The following is a 23282-nucleotide window of genomic DNA, read 5'->3' as shown; positions in this document are numbered from 1 at the left end:
TGAACCAGAAGAAGAATTTGTAAAGGCAACTGTAATGATCTTGATGGTGATGATCAATAATTAATATGAGAATAAAATTCATAGTAATGCAAAGAAAAAAGAAAGAAAAGAATCATCATTTTCTGGTTCTTTGATTTCAATAGAATTCTTGCATAAAAGCTCCAAGATTCTTAGTGAACCCGTATTTTATATCGGCGCTATTCGATCATCAATGTTATTGCTTACACAATTTTTTTTCTTTTTCGAAACAAAGTTCTATGGTGATGATGACGATGATGATGTTTTTTGGTATGAATGCAAAGCTCAACCACCACCATCATCATCATAATGAATGTAAAATGTTTGGAGCGGGAAAATGAAAATGATGCACAAAAAGAAATGAGAAAAGTTAATTAACTTATGTAACTTGTAAAATCTTTTCACATTGTTTAATATGGTGGTATGGCTGATTCGCCATTGTCGGGATTAAATTCAAAAGGTCTTGTGGACCAACTTGCACTTTTTTCACAGTTTCACTGAACAGAGCAGAACAAATCACCATTCACGTTTTGAACATTTCTCATCCACACACAAAAGGAGAACGGAACTTGAATGTGGAGAAACAATTCACTGGTAAATACTGGCAAACGGATTTAACTTTTCATTAAAAATGAATATCCATCCAGATTCTTTCCGACCAGATTCATGTAGCTGATTTATTTATTCATTTATTCATTCGCTTATTCAGTAGCTTCTATCGAAAGAATTCAGAATCTATCTATATCTATACAATTTATATTTCTCTTCTTGTCGTTGTTGTTTCCTGAATAAAGATGACGATGGAAAAAAAAAGAAAAAATTATATAAATTTCAGGAATCCATGGCCATTTTTCTTTACAGCATTCTCTGTTTGTTTGAATGTTTTTGTTGTTGTTGTTGTTGTTGTTGTTGCTCGAATTGAAAAATGAGTAAATGTAATGATATTCAAACCTAGACATACGATATGAATTTGAATGGAATTTCTGAATATTGTCCATGAATTCATGGTGATGAATAAAGGGCACAATATATGTTCATTTTTCCCAGTTTTGTTGTTGCTGTTGTTGTTTTGTTCATAAATAAATGAACAAATTTTTTTTTGAAAATTATGAAATGAAATGTGAATCACATTGGATTAGACCATATATATGAATATGCATGACATGAAAAAATCACAATTTCATGAATTAGGCCTATGCACACACATACAGCGATTATCATTCATTTCTATTTCTATTCTACCTTTTTTATAAAATAAATCAAAATCAATTTCATGAGGCCAATCGATCGATCGACTGATTGAATGATGGAAAAGCAAATAAACATTGATTTTAGCAGATGTCTTTCAGCAACGATTATGATGATGGCCCGAATAAATTGATTATTATCAACTAACCAACTAACTAACTGACTAACTTATTTCAGTGAATGAGTTGGATTTGTGTAATGATGATTAGTGTTGGTAATTTGCCAACAGATGAAAAAAGAACAAGAAGATAATTTGGAAATTAAATTAGTGTGGATGATGAGAAAACAGTCGTCATTATCATCATCATAGAATCGAGATCGATCCAGAGGCAAAATTGATTTGAACAAACAAACAAACAGAAAAAACAGCCGCCTCAATGATTATGATGATGATGACAATTATTGGAGCAGATTGATTCATGATGATGATGAATCTGTTTTTTTTTGCCAACATTTCATTAATGAATGAAGTGAATGGATGTAGTTGACATTGAAATTCATATAATGGTCAACAGAATGATGATGAATGAGCTAATAGTATACTATGGGCAGGCTGATCATCAATCTTGATGACAGAAGACCGTTGACGGAAGAATAGCTGACATTAACTTGAAACCAAACGAATGGGCAGCAAGAGAGATCAATTAATTAATTATTATTAAAATGACCTTTTTTCCCATTCAACCATGGTTATTGTCATCATGATGTGGCACAAAGGTTAATTATTAATTAATTAATGTCGACATTTCTTCAAAATGAATTGTATTGAATTAGTGATAAACTCCAATTTTTTTTCAACAACTTCGACACGAATATCATGATAATAAACAACAATCGATGTGAAACGGATCGAAACAAGAAATTGCTTGAAACAATAGGCAAAAAACTTGATCTATTGAATGCATATGTGTGTGTGTGTGTGTGCCATAATTAATGACTTTTCAATGTGTCTGTGTTCACATCGACCATGAGGATAAAAAATGAATAAATGAAGAAAAAATCTCACGAAAAAAAACGGAAAAAAGCTTTTTTTGAAGTGAAAAAATTCCTACACAAATATAGCTAAAATCAACGATTAGATATCGATCATTTTATTCTTGATTTACGAGATTTAAAAAATTTCCAATCTGAATAAGAAAATGCAATACAATTCAATAATGGATCTTTTCCAAACAACAAACAAAAAACACATGTTGGGAGGAAAAATAAATAAACATTCGGATAGATCAAATCTATAGATTGATGGTGAACTTTGCTCCAGATTTGTTTGAATATAAAAGGGAGAGAAAATTGGCCAGGCAAAAATAATAACATAAGTGATGGCTCCAATAATATTGAATTGGCCACAATGATTGGCGTCATTCATTTTTTTGAATTATGATGTAAAATGTCTTTATTAGCAAGCAATGTGTGTGCGTGTGTGTGTATACCCACTCAATTTGTTCAATCAAAGGTAAATCTTGTTTTTTCAAATTCAAAATTCAATCGATCCATTGAATTATTATAAATGTGTAAGTTGGGCGCTCTTTAGTATGTATGTATCTGTGATCAGTGAATAAAATGAGAAAAAGGTTATAAAACAAGCCATGGATTGTTGTGATGTCTTGATTATCACAGGACATTTTGATCAGTCATTTTTTTCGCCAATTCTCACCATCAATCGATTTCGATTAGAAAAATCTTTAGCTTTTTTCACAAATCATCAGAAAAGCTCAACAAACAAACAAAAAAACCAAAAAGGGCGATGATCGCCATCACCATTTTGTGAAATCAAATCAGATCAAATCAAAAGATAGCCAGATCAAAATCAACATTATAATGAGAATATATTGCTTTTGGGCAAATTTTTTTCTCTCTTTATTTCGCTCACTTTTTTGTCTTTTTTTGTGTACGATTGCCAACAACCAAAAAAATGATTTTGTGGCTACAATTTTGATTATGGACTGGTCGGGTTTAAAAAAAAAGAATTTTCGGCTACAGAAGCGGCAGTAAATTGGGTTGTCGTTTTTGAGGTTCTGGGCGCCATTATCAACGACATACAAATAGATTGTACTTTGCCTTTTTACAACTATACAATTATGAACATTTCGATTTAGATTGACAAAAGATGTGATTTACATAAATTATAAGTGTGGGGCAATAGGAAAAATTTTATATTTTTCAAACTCGCATTTTTTCCGTTGTTGTCAACAACATTTCGATGCAACGAGCAATTGAAAATGGAAATCGTGACAAAATAAAAATAGTTCAACACACAGACACACTGTTGTGCAATTATAATTTCAAAAATATCTACAATCTGAGGTCATTAAAAGGCATAGCCCGGAAAAAATAGAGACAAACATGCATGTCGCGCGTCCAACGAGAAAAGATCTTGATTGAATGAAAAATATTAAAATGGAAAATGACTTACCTCACAATGGGTCCTATTGATGTTGTTCAAATTAAGGCGAAAAATGTTGTCCCTGTGGGGATGGATGTGGAAAAAGAAAAGAAATTAATCGATTGAAAATTTGTAAATTTGCGAAAAAAACAAATACTTTTCGGCCGACCGGAAAGAAAAGTTTTAGACAAACATTGATTAATATGCAAATTGTTGTTCATGTTAATGATGACAGATCAATGCAATTTGTGTGTGTGTGTGTGTGGAAAAACATCTTATCATATCATTATTTAGAGTTTGAATATACTCATCACCAAAAAAGAAAAGAAAAGAAAAACATACAACTAATGAACTAGTCGTGTATTATGATGATAATCAAAAAGTATCCATGACCAGAACCGAAATCAAATCGAATCGAATGGAATGAATAAAGACATTATTATTGAGATGATGATCATGATGATCCTATAGAATAGGTGTATGGAATATACAAGACAAAATTGTAAGCTTTAGCGTACACACGAACACGCCTTGTTTCTATCCATCGATCTTTCCAGTATTTCTGGTCTGGGGTCTTCCATTCTCAATGATGATCATCATCAAATCGAATGATGATGATGATGATACGATCTTGCTTGCTTGCTTGAATTTGGCTTATTCGATTCGATTGTGACCATCATCATCATTATCATCATGTGTAGAGTATAGAGTAGGGGTGGTAATAATAATCATCAAAATCATTAATCAAACGAAAGGCGAGCCGACAACCCTCAAACAAAAAATGAAATACAACAAAATTACACGCAAATTAATTCGAAATTTTTTTTTGGTGGAAAATAGAAAACATATTTTCTCCTCTCCATTAGCCAAATGGATATTCAATTCAATCATTATGATCATCATCATGATATGAGAATAATCAGATAATCGAATTTCATTTTTTTGTTTCATTCTCGCGTGATTGCTATGAGATGTGTGATTGATTTTTTTCAGAATAAATTGTTCTATTATAAAGAAGATAATATAATGACAACAAGTGAAACAAGGACAAAACACGGCGTTTGCCGAATAATGACAAATACGTGCAGGTATTGTATGTATAAAGGAAAGATCCGTGATGATTATGATGATGTCTTAATCTGATTTGAAAAGGACAAACATATCATCATCATCATCATCAAATTAACAAGATGGCTCAATAATCATCATCAACAAGCCCAAAAATTTGTCTTGGTCTTTGTGTTTTGTTCAGGATCTGAATCTGAATCAATTATCGATGTGTTCATTACATGATATATGCCTCTAACCAATATTGGAATGTTGTTGTTATTTGTTTATTTCCACTAAAACAAATACAACGCGCGTGCCATTTCCATTCGCATGTCGATCAAACAATTCGGACAGGATTCTGAGGTCCAATTATCATTGATTCACTAACAACAATAACATGTAATATTTGGATTTGTGTGAGGTAAAAAATGGAAAAAATTGACGATAATAATCGTCTTATCGATGGGTCAGAGTTTATTAATGAGAAGCTCAGCTCATCCAAGTCTATTGTTACTAATAATAATTAGTTGGTCGGTTGGTTTCGTTCGTTTGAAATCGGACTCGGTATTATTTTGTTCAAACTTTTTCTGTTTTGTTCTGTTTTGTTTTTATCCTTTGGATGATGAAATTGCTGACTCAACTATATTATGGTATATTTCACACTCAAATGAATTTCTCACTCAATTCACTGGTGGTAGTGGTGGCAGCGATACAAAAGAAGAATTGTCTGCTTCTTTTCATCATTACAATTGTTATTTGTTGTGATGATTTAAACGTGAATTCGTGCACACACACACACACACACACACACATCGTACAAACTAAATCAAACGATGGACAGAAAACAAAAACTTTCAGAAACGAACGAATGAACAAAAGGAAAAAAGATCCATTTCGATCGATGGTCGAATAGTTTAGTTTAGTTTGATCACTAATTTGCTCTAATTAAATTAGATTCTCGCCCACACAGACAGACAAGCAGGGTATGATCGTCATCATCATCACAGGAATGGTGTTTTGGTGAAGAATAATTTCATCATCATCAACAACAATAACGACAATAAAAGACTTACATGGCTCCAATGTAAAGCAATTCACGCCTTGGATCAATGTAGAGTGTACGATAATAAAGATGGCCACAGGAGAATTCACGTATATGATCTGTAAAAATTCAGGGAAAAAAAGAGAGAAAAGAAATGAAAAACATTATTTTTTACAAATTACAAATAAACAAATCTGATCATGTTTTTTGCAGCTACAGCTATTAAAGTCATTCGAATGTAAGAAATGTTTTGTTGTGTGAAAATGGACCTTCTGGTTTGTTTTTCAGATTTCTTGATTTTGTCTCATGTGCAACTATTGTGGCTAAAAAATATTTGTCAACTTTTAATAATTCATGATACCACAGACCCGAAAAACGAAACAAAACAAGATCGCAATTGGACACCAGAAGCAGCAAAAAAAAAATCCACAATTCAACAACAACAACAACAACAGCAACAACCATAACAATAGCATCGTTAATGAGATCGAAAACACTTTAGGGTCATCAAGGACCCTTTTATATCATAAAACAAAATCATAGCGATCGATTAAGTGGGTGTAGGACGACTGTATCATATTACAATCTTGAACATTCAGTGTGTGTGTGTGTGTGTGTATGGTGTCACCTCTAGAGTGTAGCACACCAACAATTTAACGATTACAAAGACGACAAACATAGTACTAATTATCGTTATGGAAATGGAAAGCCAACTCAGAAACACATACCTCATACACATAGAGATATAACTGCAATTTGGTCACAACTCATTAAACATTGGTGTCCGGGAAATTTTCGCATATTCACAAATTCACCAGACAAATTTTCTTGTTTTTTTTCAACCAATGAATACGGATGATTGGATTTTGTTCTCTTTTGGATTTCGTTAATCAAGTTGATGAACAAAACGAGAAAAATAGAAAAAAAATTCTATCTCAAACCAAATGAAATGTGACTATCTATTAATATTTATCTGAAAAAATGTACAAATGGAATCCGATTTCAGTTTGCAGATTCTTCAGGCTCCAATAAAACATTGATATATTTATGACCTGAACTATTACTAGACATTGGTAGGAATTGTATCAATATGAAATACATCTACAGATATGAATCCATACATATATCTGTACATATTATAATAGAATCTGAATCAATATTAGTAATAACAATAAAAGCTCCGGATGAATGAATGTCCATTATAATAATATAAACGAGGCGATAAGGTGCCACATGCAGCAACCTGAGAATAACCGTGAGTATAGTAACTGAATCTAGTGAATGAATAGAGAATGAAGAAGAAAAAGAAAAATTCGTTTGTCTGTGTATTCGGTAATTATGGCTATTTCGTTTGTTTCGTTTTTTTCTTTATACAAAGAACAATGTATTGTTGGCCATCATCATGATGATCATCAATGACCACAATGACCAAAGTTTCGGTTTCGATGTGTGTGTGTGTGTGTGTGTATGGAATATTAATATTATTGTTTCAGGAATTCACTGCAAAACGGCAAAAACAAACACACACACATACAAATAGTATGGCCAAACTGAAAATCATCATGATGACCATCATCATCATCATCATCACCATAATCATAATCAGTCGTGCATTGTGATAAGTATGAGCAAAAAATAAATTTTCATCGAAATAAAATAAAGTTTCTGTTTCGTTTCAAAAATTCTATAGTTTTGAATGAATGAATGAAAAATGAGACGAAATCGATTTTCAAGCATTTCGTAGTATAAAAAAAGTCAATTGGGCGCCATCCATTTACAAGCTCATCACCATCAACATCATCATCGTAATCGATTTTATAGGCTCGACTTGAATATATACCATGATTATCATTACAAACTTATTAAATCAACGTCATCATCATCATCATAATCATCAAAATCATCATCATTGGGAAATTTAAACCACAATGATGATGATCGTGACTATCGAAAGTAAAAGCCATGTTGGATATGGCGAGATGATGTTGAAGAATTTTTTTCATTTGAAATTTAACTTTTTATGTTTCATATAAATGAATGAACGAATGAAATATTTACGCGCTTGGATGGTCACCATCATGGCTGTATGAAATGAGTGAATTGTCTGCATGTGTGTTTCCATTGTGTTGACAATTCAAGCCATCATTTGAAAAAAAAATGAAAATCAAAAATTAAGCCACAAAAAGGCAGTAATAGTAATTACAATTACAAACACACAATAGGAATTAATGAATGGAATCCTCTTGGTCATCATGATGATGATGTGAAGGAATTTTTTGGCTACGAAAAAAAATTGAATAAATTCATCAAATTCCTTGCAGAAATTTCAATTTTTGGTCAAAACCTACGCGCATATTTTTTTCATTAATATTCAACTATATGCAATGATGAAGATGGAGATCAAAGTTTCCTTTTGTTTTTTATTTCAGAGCCAAATTCATTACCAAACGACTGTCAGGACAACCACAAAAAGTTAATAACATCGCAGAGATACATTGTAAAAAAGAGAAAACCAGAAAAAAAAATAATTAATATCCGGTCCTGTTTGTTGTTGTCCACAAGCTGCAAACATGGAATTTATTTTTGTTATAAGCCACACACACATTTGACAAGAATTACATTTTTTTTCTCATTGAAGCACAAAAAAATTAGAAATAATAAAAAAAACGAAACGAATAACCGCCCATAAGAGCCTTATGTAGAGAAAAATCCTAATTATAATCTATAGACGAATGAATGACTGGATGATAATTGTGACCATGACCATCATCATTATCTGATTTGTCGTCATCATTGCAATTGCCTCTTTTTTCAATGAGAAAAACAATTTTGGTTTGCGCCCATCACTGATTTTCAGATCGAAATGAAAAAAAAAATCATCAGAAAACATAGCAAGACACACACAATCAATGTGACTTGATGACAAATTTTCTTTCTTTCTCCTTTTTTCTTGTCATCAAATAAAATTCATTCAGTCATGCGACCAAGCTAAACAGTGGTGAGACTTTGTGACACACATACATACATGCACACGCAACATAAATTACACATTACAATGAACGTGCAAATTCGTCAAAATTGAAGCTGATAATATATGAACATGAACAGTGGCTTTTGTTCATCAGCATCACAACAAATTCATTATAGTCTCCAATTTACAATAACAACAACAAACATATGTCATATAACATCTGTGAGTGGGCGCCCAACCAACTAAACATGACACACACCCTTGATTGAATATACGAAGGTGTTGACAGCATCGTCGTGGTGCTTGGACCATATAACTATCGATTTGAATTATCACATTTTACAAGATTGTCCAATTATATTTCATTGATTGATAATTATCATTATGGATTTTATTTTTGGCCTCTGAATGAAGGATGACCAAATGAAATATATAGTGAAAAAATGATGATGATGATGATGATGACTTTATTAGCACAGGTGTGGTGTAGTGCTACAACACACACTTGCTAATAAAAAGATGCTTACTTGGTGGTGGTCAAGGTGTAATTTTCATCATTATCATTGCCATTAAATATAAATAATATAAATAGTAGGCAATACTGATACATAATTGCCATCCATGTGTGGATAACTAGCAAACTCTACTACTGAAAACTACTTTTTATTCCACTTGATTTTGATTTGATTTGCCGTTCATTTTTCATTTCATTGATTTTTTCGCACATACAACCAAGTGGGATGATCATTCCAAGGGTCGTTGGCTTTAAGAAATAAGAATATTTGTGATGGCAAATATGGCGCCCATTGCGTGTGATGATGATTGGGTGCTTTGAATGAAACACTTGATGTTTGAACAATAATAACATCGTCATCGTGATGATGATGATGATTGAGAAAAAATGGCCAGATTGATGGCAGATAGATAGTATGGATAGTATGGTTATTATAGAAACAGAGGATAGAGTGCAATAATTATCCATTATTTATTTGATGAATGTTTCAATCTGAACAAAACATTTCATTCGATCGACAAAGATTGGCTGCAGTGATATCTTCAAGGTATATTCTATTTCGAAACGAATAGATTTCTAACAAATCGACGACGTCCATCCTTCTCCTCTCTTCACCATCAACACCATTATCATATCCAATTTGAATACATTTGATACAATCCATACACACCAACCAAGTTTCTTTTATAGTCGAAAAAGAAACAAAAAATGTGGCCAAAAAAAGAACAATAACCTAAATGATGATGATGATGATGACAAGGGCTATGGCTATAGTGGAAAAAGTAAATTTCCAAACACTACACATCGATGGAGTGTGTGTGTACCCCTCGAAGATCATAAAAATGGTCATCATCATCATCAAAAGGCGAATCTCAAATTACAACATACACTATAGCTATAACTATCTATCTCTCGGTGTAACGAAAACTATGAAACAATGTATCAACACATGTACGTCCATAAAATTTCATTAGTGTTTTTGATACTTCCTGTTTTATTATTCTCTTTCTTCTCCATTTGGAAAAGTAAAAAAGTTTGCAACAACAAATTCTTGTTCTGATTTAATTATAACAGTATCATCTATGATAAAATGAAAGAATAAGTGAAAACAAAATCTGGAAAATGTCCAGAAAAAACGGGACAGGTAAGAAATGCAGAAATCTTCAACATCATCATCATTTGGTAATTGAATTGTTTACACACATGCACGCATACAACAACAGTTGAATAATGAGAAAGCCCATAAATATTGCAGCAGCATTTTTTAGGCTGTTGTCACATTTATGACCACCACCAGCACATCTCGAAACATATTCAATCGTCATAAAAGAAGGCCTCCCTGATGATTGAGATAACAACAACAACAATGACAACAACAACAGTAGTGATGTATTCATTTCAACATGGAAATGAATTTCAAACTTTTTTAAAATTCATCATCACATCAGATATCTGAATGAGAAGCTTTAGATGACCTTCTGGATGATCAATCAATCCAAGATGTGTGTGATCATTGATTATCATTCAATGGTCATCGATAAGTTTAATTTAAATCTAACGATGGAAAAGGTGATTTTTTTCACTTAATCGTAATTAGTTATGAAATGAAATGCAGGTTTCATTCGACCATTTCCAACTGTGCAACTGTGCATCTCTTATAATGCAAGTCAAACGTAATTAACCATAGACCTACACGATTTTTTGTTCTGTTGTTTTTTACAAATCCAATTTTTCGATCAATTTCGGATGATTTCTACTTTTCAAATAAACACACAGTGTGTGATGAAAATAGAAGCCAGGAGGAAATGAGAAATGACAAGCAAATGATTCATTCATTCATTTAATTTTTGTAATTTTCTAAAACTGACCAAGGACAACACAGCAGAACAGAGAGCGGAACCCAGAAAAAGTTTTCCACACACATGGTGTGCGGTCATTTGTGTGAATTGAAGATTGAGATCTTCATCATCATCAAATGTGGACCACAAGATCAAGCCATCGAATAGATTGAATCAGAGCGTATAAGTGAGTGGTGATCACCATCAAGTCAATCATCAATCACAAACAGGAATGAAAATGTTTGGGCCCCGATTTCTAAGATCTCTACATCCATACACACACAAACAAATGGACAGGCCGATAATGAGTGGTTGTGCGCGGCAAGGCAAGAAAAAGCAAGCTGAGTGTACCACCACAACCACTCTGTATCTGTTGTTGATGAAGATGTCAGATAAGGTCATTTCATCTCATCATCACCAATTGCATAGATATGATAGACCGGATTGCCTTAAGCTATTGGCTATGGATCGTGTGTATGGACAACAACAATGTTTGGCATCATTATTGAAATGAAATGAAATGAAAAGCAACAAATGGAAAGCTCGCGCGCGCGGCAAGGTCGACGGGAATATTATTGAATAAAGAATTAAAAACACAAAAATCAAATCAAACACCCCCTCGATGCACATAACAATAATGATGACTAGAGAAATTTCTTTGCATAGCATGATGGAGGACAACACTCCCAACATTTCGAGAATCAAGAGATGAGAATCATCATGATGAAGAAGCAAAAAAAAAGTGAAATCGAAAACCAAAAATGTACAAACAGGCCATCATTACATCATCGATAACAAGCAGAAAAATTTGAACAGTAGGAGATCGTTAAAATAGATAGATAGAATGGACGACTGAGAGAGAAATTTGATTTAAAAATTTTTCAATTCAATTCTGTTCATAAACAAAATGTGAATTTGTCATTCGAAGCTATCAACAACATCATGAAGCTCTGGATGATGGTTTGTTGATGATTGCAGTATTCGGTTTTGTTCACTGTATTAGTACATAGAAAAGCAACTGTGACAATAATAATAATCATCATTATGTAACAAATCAATCAAACAAATTGTAGTCAAATTGAAATTATTGTTCGTGAGTTCAATTTTTTCTGGTTTAGTTTAAACCCAGAACGTGTTTAAATGGACTCAGTTTGAAACTGAAATAAATGCACATGAATTCCACTCTTGAAAAAAATCAAATTTAAAAAAATGGAAATGGATTCGCGATAAATTCAAAAACACAGGAAAAACCATTAAAATCGATAACTTTATTGAGAAAAATTCAGCTGAAGGGCTACGGCTCTCACTCTTCTCTCTGGAATCAGTGTTTGAAATCGATTTTGGATCATCAGCAAATGGATGAATGTTTGTGAATATTTTGTTTGCACTTTCAAATATCAAACATTATCATCATCATCATCATCAGCTAGAAACATAACTGAGAAAATCGTGTACAGAATTTGAAACGAGAAAAACGCAAAGTTTTCCCACAATCATCATGATATAAAATAAATATGAATCAAAAGATTTATTCCATATACCTTGAATAAAACATGTGTGTCTATTTCAGTTGAATTGAAAGCAAAGTAAATCAATAATATAAACCACCACCACCGCCACCGACAGCAGCAAGCAATACATCATTGAATCATATGAATTATTCAATCAAAAAAGATTTTTTCAAAATGTAAAGTGTTGTGACAATTGGATCAGTCCAAAAAAAGAAAGAAATCACGACAACCTAAACCAAAAGTGTCACCGACACAATGAGACAATGACATTGATGATGTACAGATCGGATATTAAAAAAGGGAGAGACAAAACATTGAATGGTATGATTGGAATGTCTCATGTTTATCTGTCTTGGTTATCATAATAACCATCGATTGAAGATAACAATAATCATAACACTCCTGAAATGAAATGGTAAATAAAAATCTTCGGCCAAATGCCCTTGAGTGTGTGTGAGATCATATCATTCGAATGGTTTCAAACTTTTTTCATAGCAAAGCATTATCTCTGTTTGCAATAGATAGATTATGTTCATTTGATTTTTGATTTTTTAAATTCTCATCATCAAATGCGTTTATATCATGACATTTTGTGTTGGTCATATCCAAACATGATTGAATTGAAAAAATTTTCTATATCGGTTTTTTGGAGAAATTAAAAAATGCAGTTTCCTACTTTCTCTGCTTGTGCTCAAAAAAGAATGAAATTCCATGGCTAGAATCCTGGATATTGTTGAGGAATTCCACAAGGCTGTGTATCGTGCAAACGGATAATGGTCATCAACATTATGATGATGAGCACACAACAATAACATTCCAATATGGCTTTTGTTTTTGTTTTTGTTGTTGTGTTTGCAAACAACTTATGGCATGCTTCAGATTGTGTTTGGATGGTGATAAATTCAATTCAATCATGAATTAATAATAATAATAAAATCGTGATGCTAGTCTGAATAAATGTTGAATGTTGAATGTTTCTCGGCCACCATCATCATCATCACTTGCGCATAAAATGGCAATTTTGATTTTTTTCATCCATTCGAATCTGAAGATTTAAAAAAAAACTTGCCAAAATTTTGTTGTTGTTCTGCAAGCCATATATATTCATTTTTGTTTTACCGCCATCGTAATAAAATGAATAGGATAACGAATGAAAGAAAAGCTTAAAGAAAATTTTGGACTAAAAAATGAATATATCCAATCCTATAATAATCGAATGGCTTGTGTGTGTGTGGAGTATAAATGAATCGAATAAACATCAGGGGATAGATGGGTCATCATCATCATTCATATTGCCCACCACCACCACCACCACAATGATGAATAAACCAGGTTGATTTCAAAGAACAAAAGAAATTCATATCAAATCAGAACAAACAAACAGGCGAGATTCACGCGTGTTAAGAAGTCATCACTCAACAGCTCTCAACATGCATATCTATCTCGATAAGTTTGGGTGGAGAAGAAATTTCGTTGTTGTCGTTTTGGTGTCGGCACCCAAATATTTTCTCAGCAAACATTTCCATACTGTGATTATTTTCGACCATATATGAGATCTATATCAATCTATAGCAAACAAATCGATCGCGATTGATACATTCATCACCCTTCACTCAATAGTGTTGTTTACGTTTGAAATTCCTTTTTAATTAGATTCTCGAATGCGAAAAAAACATGACCGAAAAGGGTTCATTATCGGTGCGAAACATAGAGACAGAGAGATGTCGACTAATTCCTGTTTCTAGTGTACATTGGTTCAATCATCATCATCGTGGTAATAATAATAGAGCGAATGGGCGATTGAAATGAATACCCTCTTCTCAGTGGCCATCATCATCATCATCATCCGACACATACAAATTAAGACATTGAATTTGGAATTGAAAAAAGAAAAGAAAATATGATAAACTTGTGTTCAATAATGATGATCTTTGGTTGGTTGGTTGGTTGGATGGCCGGTTTCGATAATAGCTGCTTTGTTGTTATTATTTCAATGTAAGAATTGTTCAAAGTTTCAATACATGATGATTGTGTCGACAAGAGCACCTTAGGCTACATGGACGTGAACACAACAGAGTATGATTGAGATTGGTTCGTTCACGTTTGGTGTCAGAGATATGTTGTCAGGTCGTATGATTGCTCTATCACACAATTTCATTTACTTTTTTCTCATTATAATGCACTATAGTATCGAATTTACCTGACAAACAACCACAACCTACTCATTCATCTACTCATCATCATCATCATGATTATTATTATGATGATGATGATGATGATGAAACAACTATCCGGTCGACAAAGAAACGACTTGAATCGAATAGATATCGAGTGTCGACAATTTATTCGAAAATAAAACCCAGAGAAAGAGAGAAAGAATTGGATAACTCAATTAAGACATTAACAACCGACCAAAGAGAAAAGCTGGTCATTATAATAAACACAGTTGATACCATGCGTTTGATTCGGTTGTCACAAACACACAAACAGACAAACATTTCAAAATTGCCAATTGCCATTTTGTGTACGGGTGTTGATTGCTGATTTGTTCAGTTCAATTTCATTTCAAAAAAAAAAAATTGTAATGACCTGAAACAACGGAACGAAACCATTTTTTATTTCTACTACCAATGAACATGGATGGATTTTCAATGATCTTTCCATCATAATAATTACATATTAAGAGAATGAGAGAGAAAGAATCTAATGACACACACCAACAAAAAAAATGTTAACGAGCTAAACCGATCATAGTCCGAATAAACACAATAGAACAAAAGTCAAGTCAAGTTAATTAAAAAATGAAAATTTTTCCAACAAGTTTCCAGTTCACAAAAAAAACACATTTATAGCCTATAGAATAAGTTAGATTTTCACCTTTTTTCAGGAGAATTAAATTAAAAGAAAAGCCATGGGTCAAACCACCACCACCACCACCACCAAGGGATTTCATCACATGGGTTGAAATTGATGATTTACTTAAAAAACTGGCTCGAAAGGAAAAAAATCATCATACACGAAACGCGTGATCATACTATTTTCGTCGATCATCGATCAATCCTGTAAATGAAACTTTGGTGAAACTATCGTCAAAATTATTCGAAACTGCCAAAACAGTCAAACAAACAAAAAAAATGGACAAGGTCTATTCGTGAAACACATACACTCCAGGTAGAGAGAAACGCCCAAAGAAAATGAAACAATTGACAGACGCGCAGACAGGTGCTAAAAACATTATCATCCAACCAACCAAGTTCGTGCATCGAACACGAATGGACAAATAGAAAAAAAGAAAGAAAAGAAAAATTCACGTGAAAACCAAGAGTCCACACACACACACACTGGAATGGACTTGGTTGATGATGATCAAGTCAATTATATCAACGAAAAAACAGACTGACTGACAGCACCAGGTATATTCAACTCAGACAAAGTCGTTTGAATTAGAGAATCATCAAACTGGCTATGTGTTGTGTTGTTTGTGCGGCGCTTACAAATGAAGACATTAAATCATCGTCTTTACGCAAAACGACTATGGATGTTTTGCTTGTCCATTGGGCTGTATGTAATACATGGTCAGCGAGCTATAAAATTGGACTTGACCAAGTTCAAATCGAACATAGAGAGAGCCAATGACTTGATGATTCTATTAACCGCTCAACACTGTGACTGACATTGGCCAGTCTTTTTTTCTTGATTGCTAGTTTGGATGTTTGATGATCGAATCTCATACCACCACCACCACCTAATAATAATGATGGCTTGAGGCTTCGAATAGAAGAAAAAAACCTGGCTTATTATTCATGAACAAAACTATGGCGACGAGCGAGTAAATTTGTGAAAGCGCGAAAATAAAAACCGATCGACCGAACCGATTTTTTTAAAGATGTGAATCGTGGCCATTTTCTCTCTCTCATTGATTCTCATTTATTCGCCGCTGACAGGCATTTAAAAACGAACGAAAAAAAATCGAAACTAAATTAAATCGAATCAAACAGCAAAAAAAACGATCAAAAAAATATCTTACGATTGAACTGTAGGCGGATCATGTTGGATGGAGAAAAAAATTTATTTTCTTCGATAGATAACATCTCATCATTTCCAATAACAACAACAACAACAACAATGATCCAAGAAAATCGATCAACACCAATGTTTAAGATTATTTTTTGCAAATATAAACATTAAAAAGAAATCTCGAACTCTAAGGTAGATTGATTGGTATGGTTATTATATTCAAATTACCATGGAAGAAATATGGACAAAATGATCATTGGAAATGTAAAGAAAAACGAAAATCAAGATCCTGTTCGGGTGGGGATACACACACAAAATCGAAGACGACATGGTGATGATGTGTCATGTCATGCTTCTGGACAGGATACATCGTCATCATCAATCGAGAATGGATTCAGATAGTACACAAAAGCCAGGTAGTCTAATAGAAAACTGATTCCTCGATCGTATCCATTTCGACAACTCAATTCAACCAACCAAACAACGACGAAAATGATGCCGTGACCAACCAAGCAAATATAGCCACAGCCATGAAGACAAGATAATTGAACATCCAACAAACAGGAGCCAAAAACTGACATGATTGAAATTGAAAGTGAACGAAAATTCCATCTGATACACAAGTCAAAACATGAATCGATTGAAAATTTTTTCAAATTTCAATTCTAACACATAACTAACTAGCGAGTGAAACAAAGCTCTTCACTTCTTGGCTGCTGACAATTCGATGATTGGTTGTGTGATTGACATTTGGGCACATTTTTTAGTGGTGGCGGTCATAGTGGGGGAAGGAAACTCATTGATGCAATGATAACAATGGATACAATCATGATGGATAAATGTGGAGAACTAAATGTAGATCATTCAAGCGATTTAACAACAATAAACGACGATTACGATGATGATGACATGACAATGCATGTCTCGGAAAGAGAAATTTGCATATTTTAAGAATCTGGATCAGTAGCAGCAGATAAAATGAAATTATTTTTTGCCAAACCAATTGACCAAATGATGGTGATGATGTCCAAAGGAAAAAAGGGTTATCATCGCCCATTATTATTACCATAATGATAACATTATGTTGTGATAAAATTTGAAATTCGATTCTCGAACAAAAAAAGGGAATGAATTACAAACAAGCAAGCACATAGATATGCAGATGGACTATGACTGTATTATATAATGGTCATATTTCATGATTTCAAATTCGGATCCGGATTTTTTTTTGTTCACGGGGACCATTTTGCATTACATCAAGGGGTGTGTTGGTCGGGCCAGCTGGCTTCAGACCGGCTTCATTGATATATGGAACACACACAAAATTAAATCATTCGGTCGAATACATTATTGTGTATTAAACATGGATGAATTGTCATTGAATTCATTGAGCCATAACCCACGCCGAATTTACTGATTCCGTTTTGACCAGAAAAAAAATCGAACAGTATTCAGTAGTATATCAGTATTCAGTATTATGAATGTAATATGTAACGGAAATGATGTAACCATCATCATCATCATCATCATCATCAACGATATTATGAACCCACTATTTTGAAAGCATTTGAATATCACATTCAAATGAGATACAACACCATGGGTTTTCAATAGTGAGACTAAACTTTTCGTTATTTTTTACGCTTTTCTGAACCGAATGAATTTTTCTATTTTTGTTGCAAAAATCAGAAAAATTTATTTATTTATTTTTCTCATAATGATGACAAAATCATTTAGGCAGAATGAGTGAATGCGTGTGTGTGTGTGTGTGTGTTTGGAATTTGTTTTGAAATTGCATTTAAAAATCGACATTCATTCAGGAAGTGAAACTAAGTAAAGAATTCTGTTCCAGAGAGAAAAAAACATTTTGTCTTTCCTCTTTTTGTCGATGATAAAACATACATAACCAATGTCAACACACACACACACAGCAAACACAGTGTAGAAAGTATCACAGCAATAGTGATTACAATGACAAACAACAATTATGACTACAACAACAACAACAACAACAACAATGAGGACGACAATCACCGGAAAACTACATAGAGATACTAGGAATTTTCATTCACCAAATAGGGTGAATCAAATTTCATCACAAAAAACGTGTGTGTGTGATGAATATCAATCAAATTCATTCATAACAAATGTGTAGACATAGAATTGACATTCTGAATATGGTGGATATATGAAGCAAACAACAACCAAATATTTTCACGGGTAACGTGATGGTGATGATTCAGAAAGTCAACACTGTGTCAATGCTACAATCAACAAGACACACTCATTCATTGACTGACTGACTGACGGAATGAATGAATGTTGCCGGATCGAACCTAACACTTTTTCGGTTCGATTCTTGTTGTTTGTTGGAGACAAAAACATAGAGTGGTAAAAAAAGAGAAGGACAAAGAAATGCCGTTATTTTAAGACCCGGTTTTGTTTTGGTCATGGTATATATGACATGTTGATGACATTTATATTTTTAGTTTTTTCAACAACAAACATCATTCCTGTGATCCTGACGATGACAGCAGAATCCATACACATTCAATGCAATTGCATGACATGTGAACTTTGCTCCTGGCTTTCTTATTCGTTTTGCATACAAAACTAAACGGTCTCGTGTTACAACACGCATAACGGACAATGTTTTTTTTTTCAAAAAAAGCCGGCATAGATTTCTCATTGACATGATGACAAGTCTGAATCAAAATGGAAAAAAACTAAAGGTCCACACAGATGAATAATGTATGTTGAAATTATTCATTGCTGTTATTTTTTACTGAGATTCTCAAAATGAAAAATGTCCCTGCACTATCAATGATTGTGATGATTTTGACCAGAACGACCAACGTTTATTATTGAAACTGAAACGAAAAAAGAGAGAACGGAAAAAGCCTCATTGATGAATAGTTTGTTGTTAATGAATGAATTAATGGATGGATCATTGAACCAATCATGATATGAAGAGATATTAGACGGATGATGATGACACAAAAAGCAAAAAGCAAAAAGCAAAACACATACGATGAGGATTATAAGATTGGCGACAATAGACCGAGCGGATGATGAACATTTCCTGAACGAGAGAGTGGGTCTTATTTATTATTGCAAGACACATGTGTATGCCATCCCATCAGTCTATTTTCATAAGTCGCATTATACTGATTGTGATTATATGTGATTATTATGCAATAACTAATCTAAACTATTTGTTTCCAAACAATACATCACCAATCGACGAATAGACACACCGGGATCGGATCACATTTTTTTTAGCCGAAAATGGTAGTATACTGGATTACATACTCGATGAACAATTAACACTTAGGGTGATAATAATAGAGAGAAAGAAAGAAAAGAATGATGTTTGTCTCTGGATGACAAATATGGCTTATTATCGTTGTCGTTCATAGCTAATAATGTAATGATGTTTGGCCATGTTGGATTATTATTTATTAATGCAGACAAAACAATCTTGAAATGGTGAAAATATATATTTCTCGATTGAAAATGAAACCAATTAATATCTTCAACACTTGCACATGAAAAATCTTTTCACCTCCTTTCTGCAATTGTGTGTGTGTGTGTGTGTGTGTGCGAAATGTATCGACGACATTCGAATCGATCATTAATAAATAACAACAAATGATGGTAATGATCATCAAAATCACCACCAACAGACAGCATAGAACATTAAGAAAGCAAATATAACCGAAAAACATGTCACATGTCATCATCTAGTTATGGCAACAACAGAAATACACACAAAAGGAATCTGTGTTTGTATTCTTTCTGTGCAAACAAACAAACAAACAAACAGACAAAACAAAGCAAAGCAAACCAAATTATAACGGGTCTCGATTATTTTATTTCGCCTGTGATAAATTATCCAGAGTATGGCATTGGAAATAAAGACAGAAAAAATGGAAAGGAATGGCCAGAAAAAGCAAGATAAACGACGACAAGTGCAAATATAATTAGTGCGGACCAATATAAGCCAATGATGATGTTATTATGTACTACTACTATGATTCCAATGACAGGCAAAGTGAATTTCGATGGCAACAAACAAACATTTGCTATCAACGAGATTCGGCAAAAGTAAGGTAAGATTTGTAACTTTTGTGGAAAAACCAAAATCCAAACACAAACAAACATGGCTGTGATTCCTTGAAATTCTGTCATCATCGATGATTCGATTAACCATATAATGAACATTTCCATTTCCACACTGTCTCTCTGTCTCGTTTCTATATATTTTGGAAAATGGAAAAAACGACAGCCAAATCTTCCATTATGATTACGGGGAAAAAAGAAACCCTCTTGGTTTCCATATCCGGCTTTGTTTGTCGAAAGCCGAACGATAACTAATTTGACTGGAATGAAAATGAATGCACCGAAAAAATTGAAAAATTATCACGAAAACGACGTCATTTTTTTCTTCTGATTTGGGATAACTGGTGTGTGTGTGTTTATTCCCAGAAGAAATTCAACTGTCAAAATTCAATTAAACTGTTGTTTTGTTTTTTCATTTTTCTGGTTCGTCATTTTGCATTTTTTTGGTTTTCTCTTGTCTTCTGGGAATTGACAAAGTGAAAAAAAACGAAAAAACGTGCCCTGTTCGATGTGCGAGTGTATGACTGAATGACGTGTTCCACAATCCATAAATGACGATGGATGTCGTCGTTATTTGAAATTGAAAAAAACTTGAATCCAAAGTCATACATGTGGTCGGTAACTTTCAATTCCCATTACCACCACCAGCAGCAGCAGCACACCAACTAACCAACAAGCAGAAACAAATCTAAATTGCCGTCAAATTATTGCCATTTTATCAGCAATGGAAAGTTTTTTTTTCTATACTAATTTCGAATATTTTAAATACATTTCTCAAAAGATAAGTTTGTCGAGATAAAAAACATCTATCTCAAAAGAGATGTATTGCCGGTTTGTTCTAGACATTTTTGGTCTCATCATCGACATGGAAAATATTGGAAACCTGATATCTTTAGAATGAATGATCACGTGACTGTGGTACCAGACAACCAATTCCCAATGCATGGTGCAATCATCAAAATTTAAAGTTTTCAAAAAACAACGATGATGACGACCAATAGATTTGATTCTACCAAAATAATCAGTATATGATTATTTTGAAAATTTTTTACAATCCTCATTTGATAGTCATATGAATATAAATGTGCATTTCGTATTCAAATGTTACAAAATGGAGCAAACCGTGTGTGTTGTCGCGTGTTCATTTGATTTTTTAAGAGATTTCGACTGAATGATTATGATAAGATATGGCACACACACACACACAATTATACACGAGACTTGGGCCCATGAATTGAATGGAATCTAAGTCACCAAAAAAAAAATCTAACCATAATGTACCAATGTTTGTTAGTTGAATGAACAGTGTGGAGAGAAAACCAAGTAATAACAATAATCATAAATTAGCCACATTACAACAACAGCAAGCCATAGAGACGAAACCAAATGATCAAGAGAGATTCATCCGTCAATCCAAACAAACAATTAGTGTACGGTCATCATAATGTTGTTCAACACAAACACACACATTGTGAATCAAAATAACCAGAACGAGAAAAAAAAATAATGACAACAAACAAAAAAGTAAAAGGCAACATGAATCTTGAAAAAACAACAGAAAAATCCAAACTAATCATTAACATCGTTATTACATAAGGCAAACGAACGAATAAACAAACCTTATATACCACCAACCATCAAGAATATGTGGACCAGACACGCAATCTACACTCACAAACACACACGAATGAAGATATTTCGTGATGATGATTGTTATGAACAAAACAAAACAAAACAAAAATGGTGTGGTCGCCCAAACAAAATGAAAATTGGACCTGGCATCAAGATGAGAATTATTTTTCCTGTCGACTTTCATCATTTCTATTTATCTCTCTCGAATTTAAGATTAAAAAGGCGACAACAAGTCTCATTCCATTATGGTTGTCACTTGATGTTGTTGTCATTCAATGATGATGATGATGATGATGTCCACAAAAAAAAGAATTTTCGAAGCTAAAAGATTCGCTCGAGCGAAACTTTGAAAAAAACAGTGTTTTTTCTTTTTTCGAGAATCACATCTTAAATTGTTCATCGAAAATATTCAAATGTTCATCATCACCATAGCGTTCGCGTCGTTCAGCAGCTGTAACTCACACACAAACACATGGCTGCCAAGTATAAATATTACTCTGGTTGGATGCTTGAGGCACATTCGCTATCTATCTATCTATGCAACCTGATCATCATCATCATCATCATCATCAGAGTGTCTATTATTATTAATGTAAATAATGTGATAATGACTTAATCGTCATGCCATTAGCAGCAAAACCTATACAACACTACTTTTATGAATTCTTCATCATCATCATGGAAAAGAGTCATGTCTCTATATGAAATCACTTGTTGTTGACTATTTGTCTATGTTTGTCTATTCGTCTATGTGTGTGTGATGATTATTATGATGAGTAAAAATAAATTTTTTTCTTTTTTTCCTTTTCATCGTCGACGACATCATCATTAGCGATTATCACATTTCATAATCATACAAACACACAAACAATTTTGCTTTTTTAAACTGAAAAATATGTTTTCGCCGTCCACTTTTCATCGTCGAAAGGAGCCATA

At 33.2% G+C, this 23282-nt stretch overlaps 1 protein-coding gene across 2 annotated transcripts in view; it reads right to left on the bottom strand.

Moving 5' to 3' along the window:
* Positions 1-23282, bottom strand: part of LOC124493440 (semaphorin-2A-like) — a 69966-nt gene that overhangs the window by 14255 nt on the left and 32429 nt on the right. For both annotated transcript variants that reach the window (XM_075732121.1, XM_075732120.1), the window contains 2 exons: positions 5773-5860; positions 3680-3731 (listed from right to left, as the gene is read on the bottom strand). In XM_075732121.1, coding sequence (XP_075588236.1) covers positions 3680-3731; positions 5773-5860 — 140 coding nt within the window. The remainder of the gene's footprint in view (positions 1-3679; positions 3732-5772; positions 5861-23282) is intronic.

The sequence above is a fragment of the Dermatophagoides farinae genome, chromosome 6, assembly GCF_024713945.1.
Source record: "Dermatophagoides farinae isolate YC_2012a chromosome 6, ASM2471394v1, whole genome shotgun sequence".
Taxonomy (NCBI): Eukaryota; Metazoa; Arthropoda; class Arachnida; order Sarcoptiformes; family Pyroglyphidae; genus Dermatophagoides; species Dermatophagoides farinae.
Note: the sequence above shows the minus strand (reverse complement) of the source record. Positions and strands in the feature narration are given on the sequence as shown.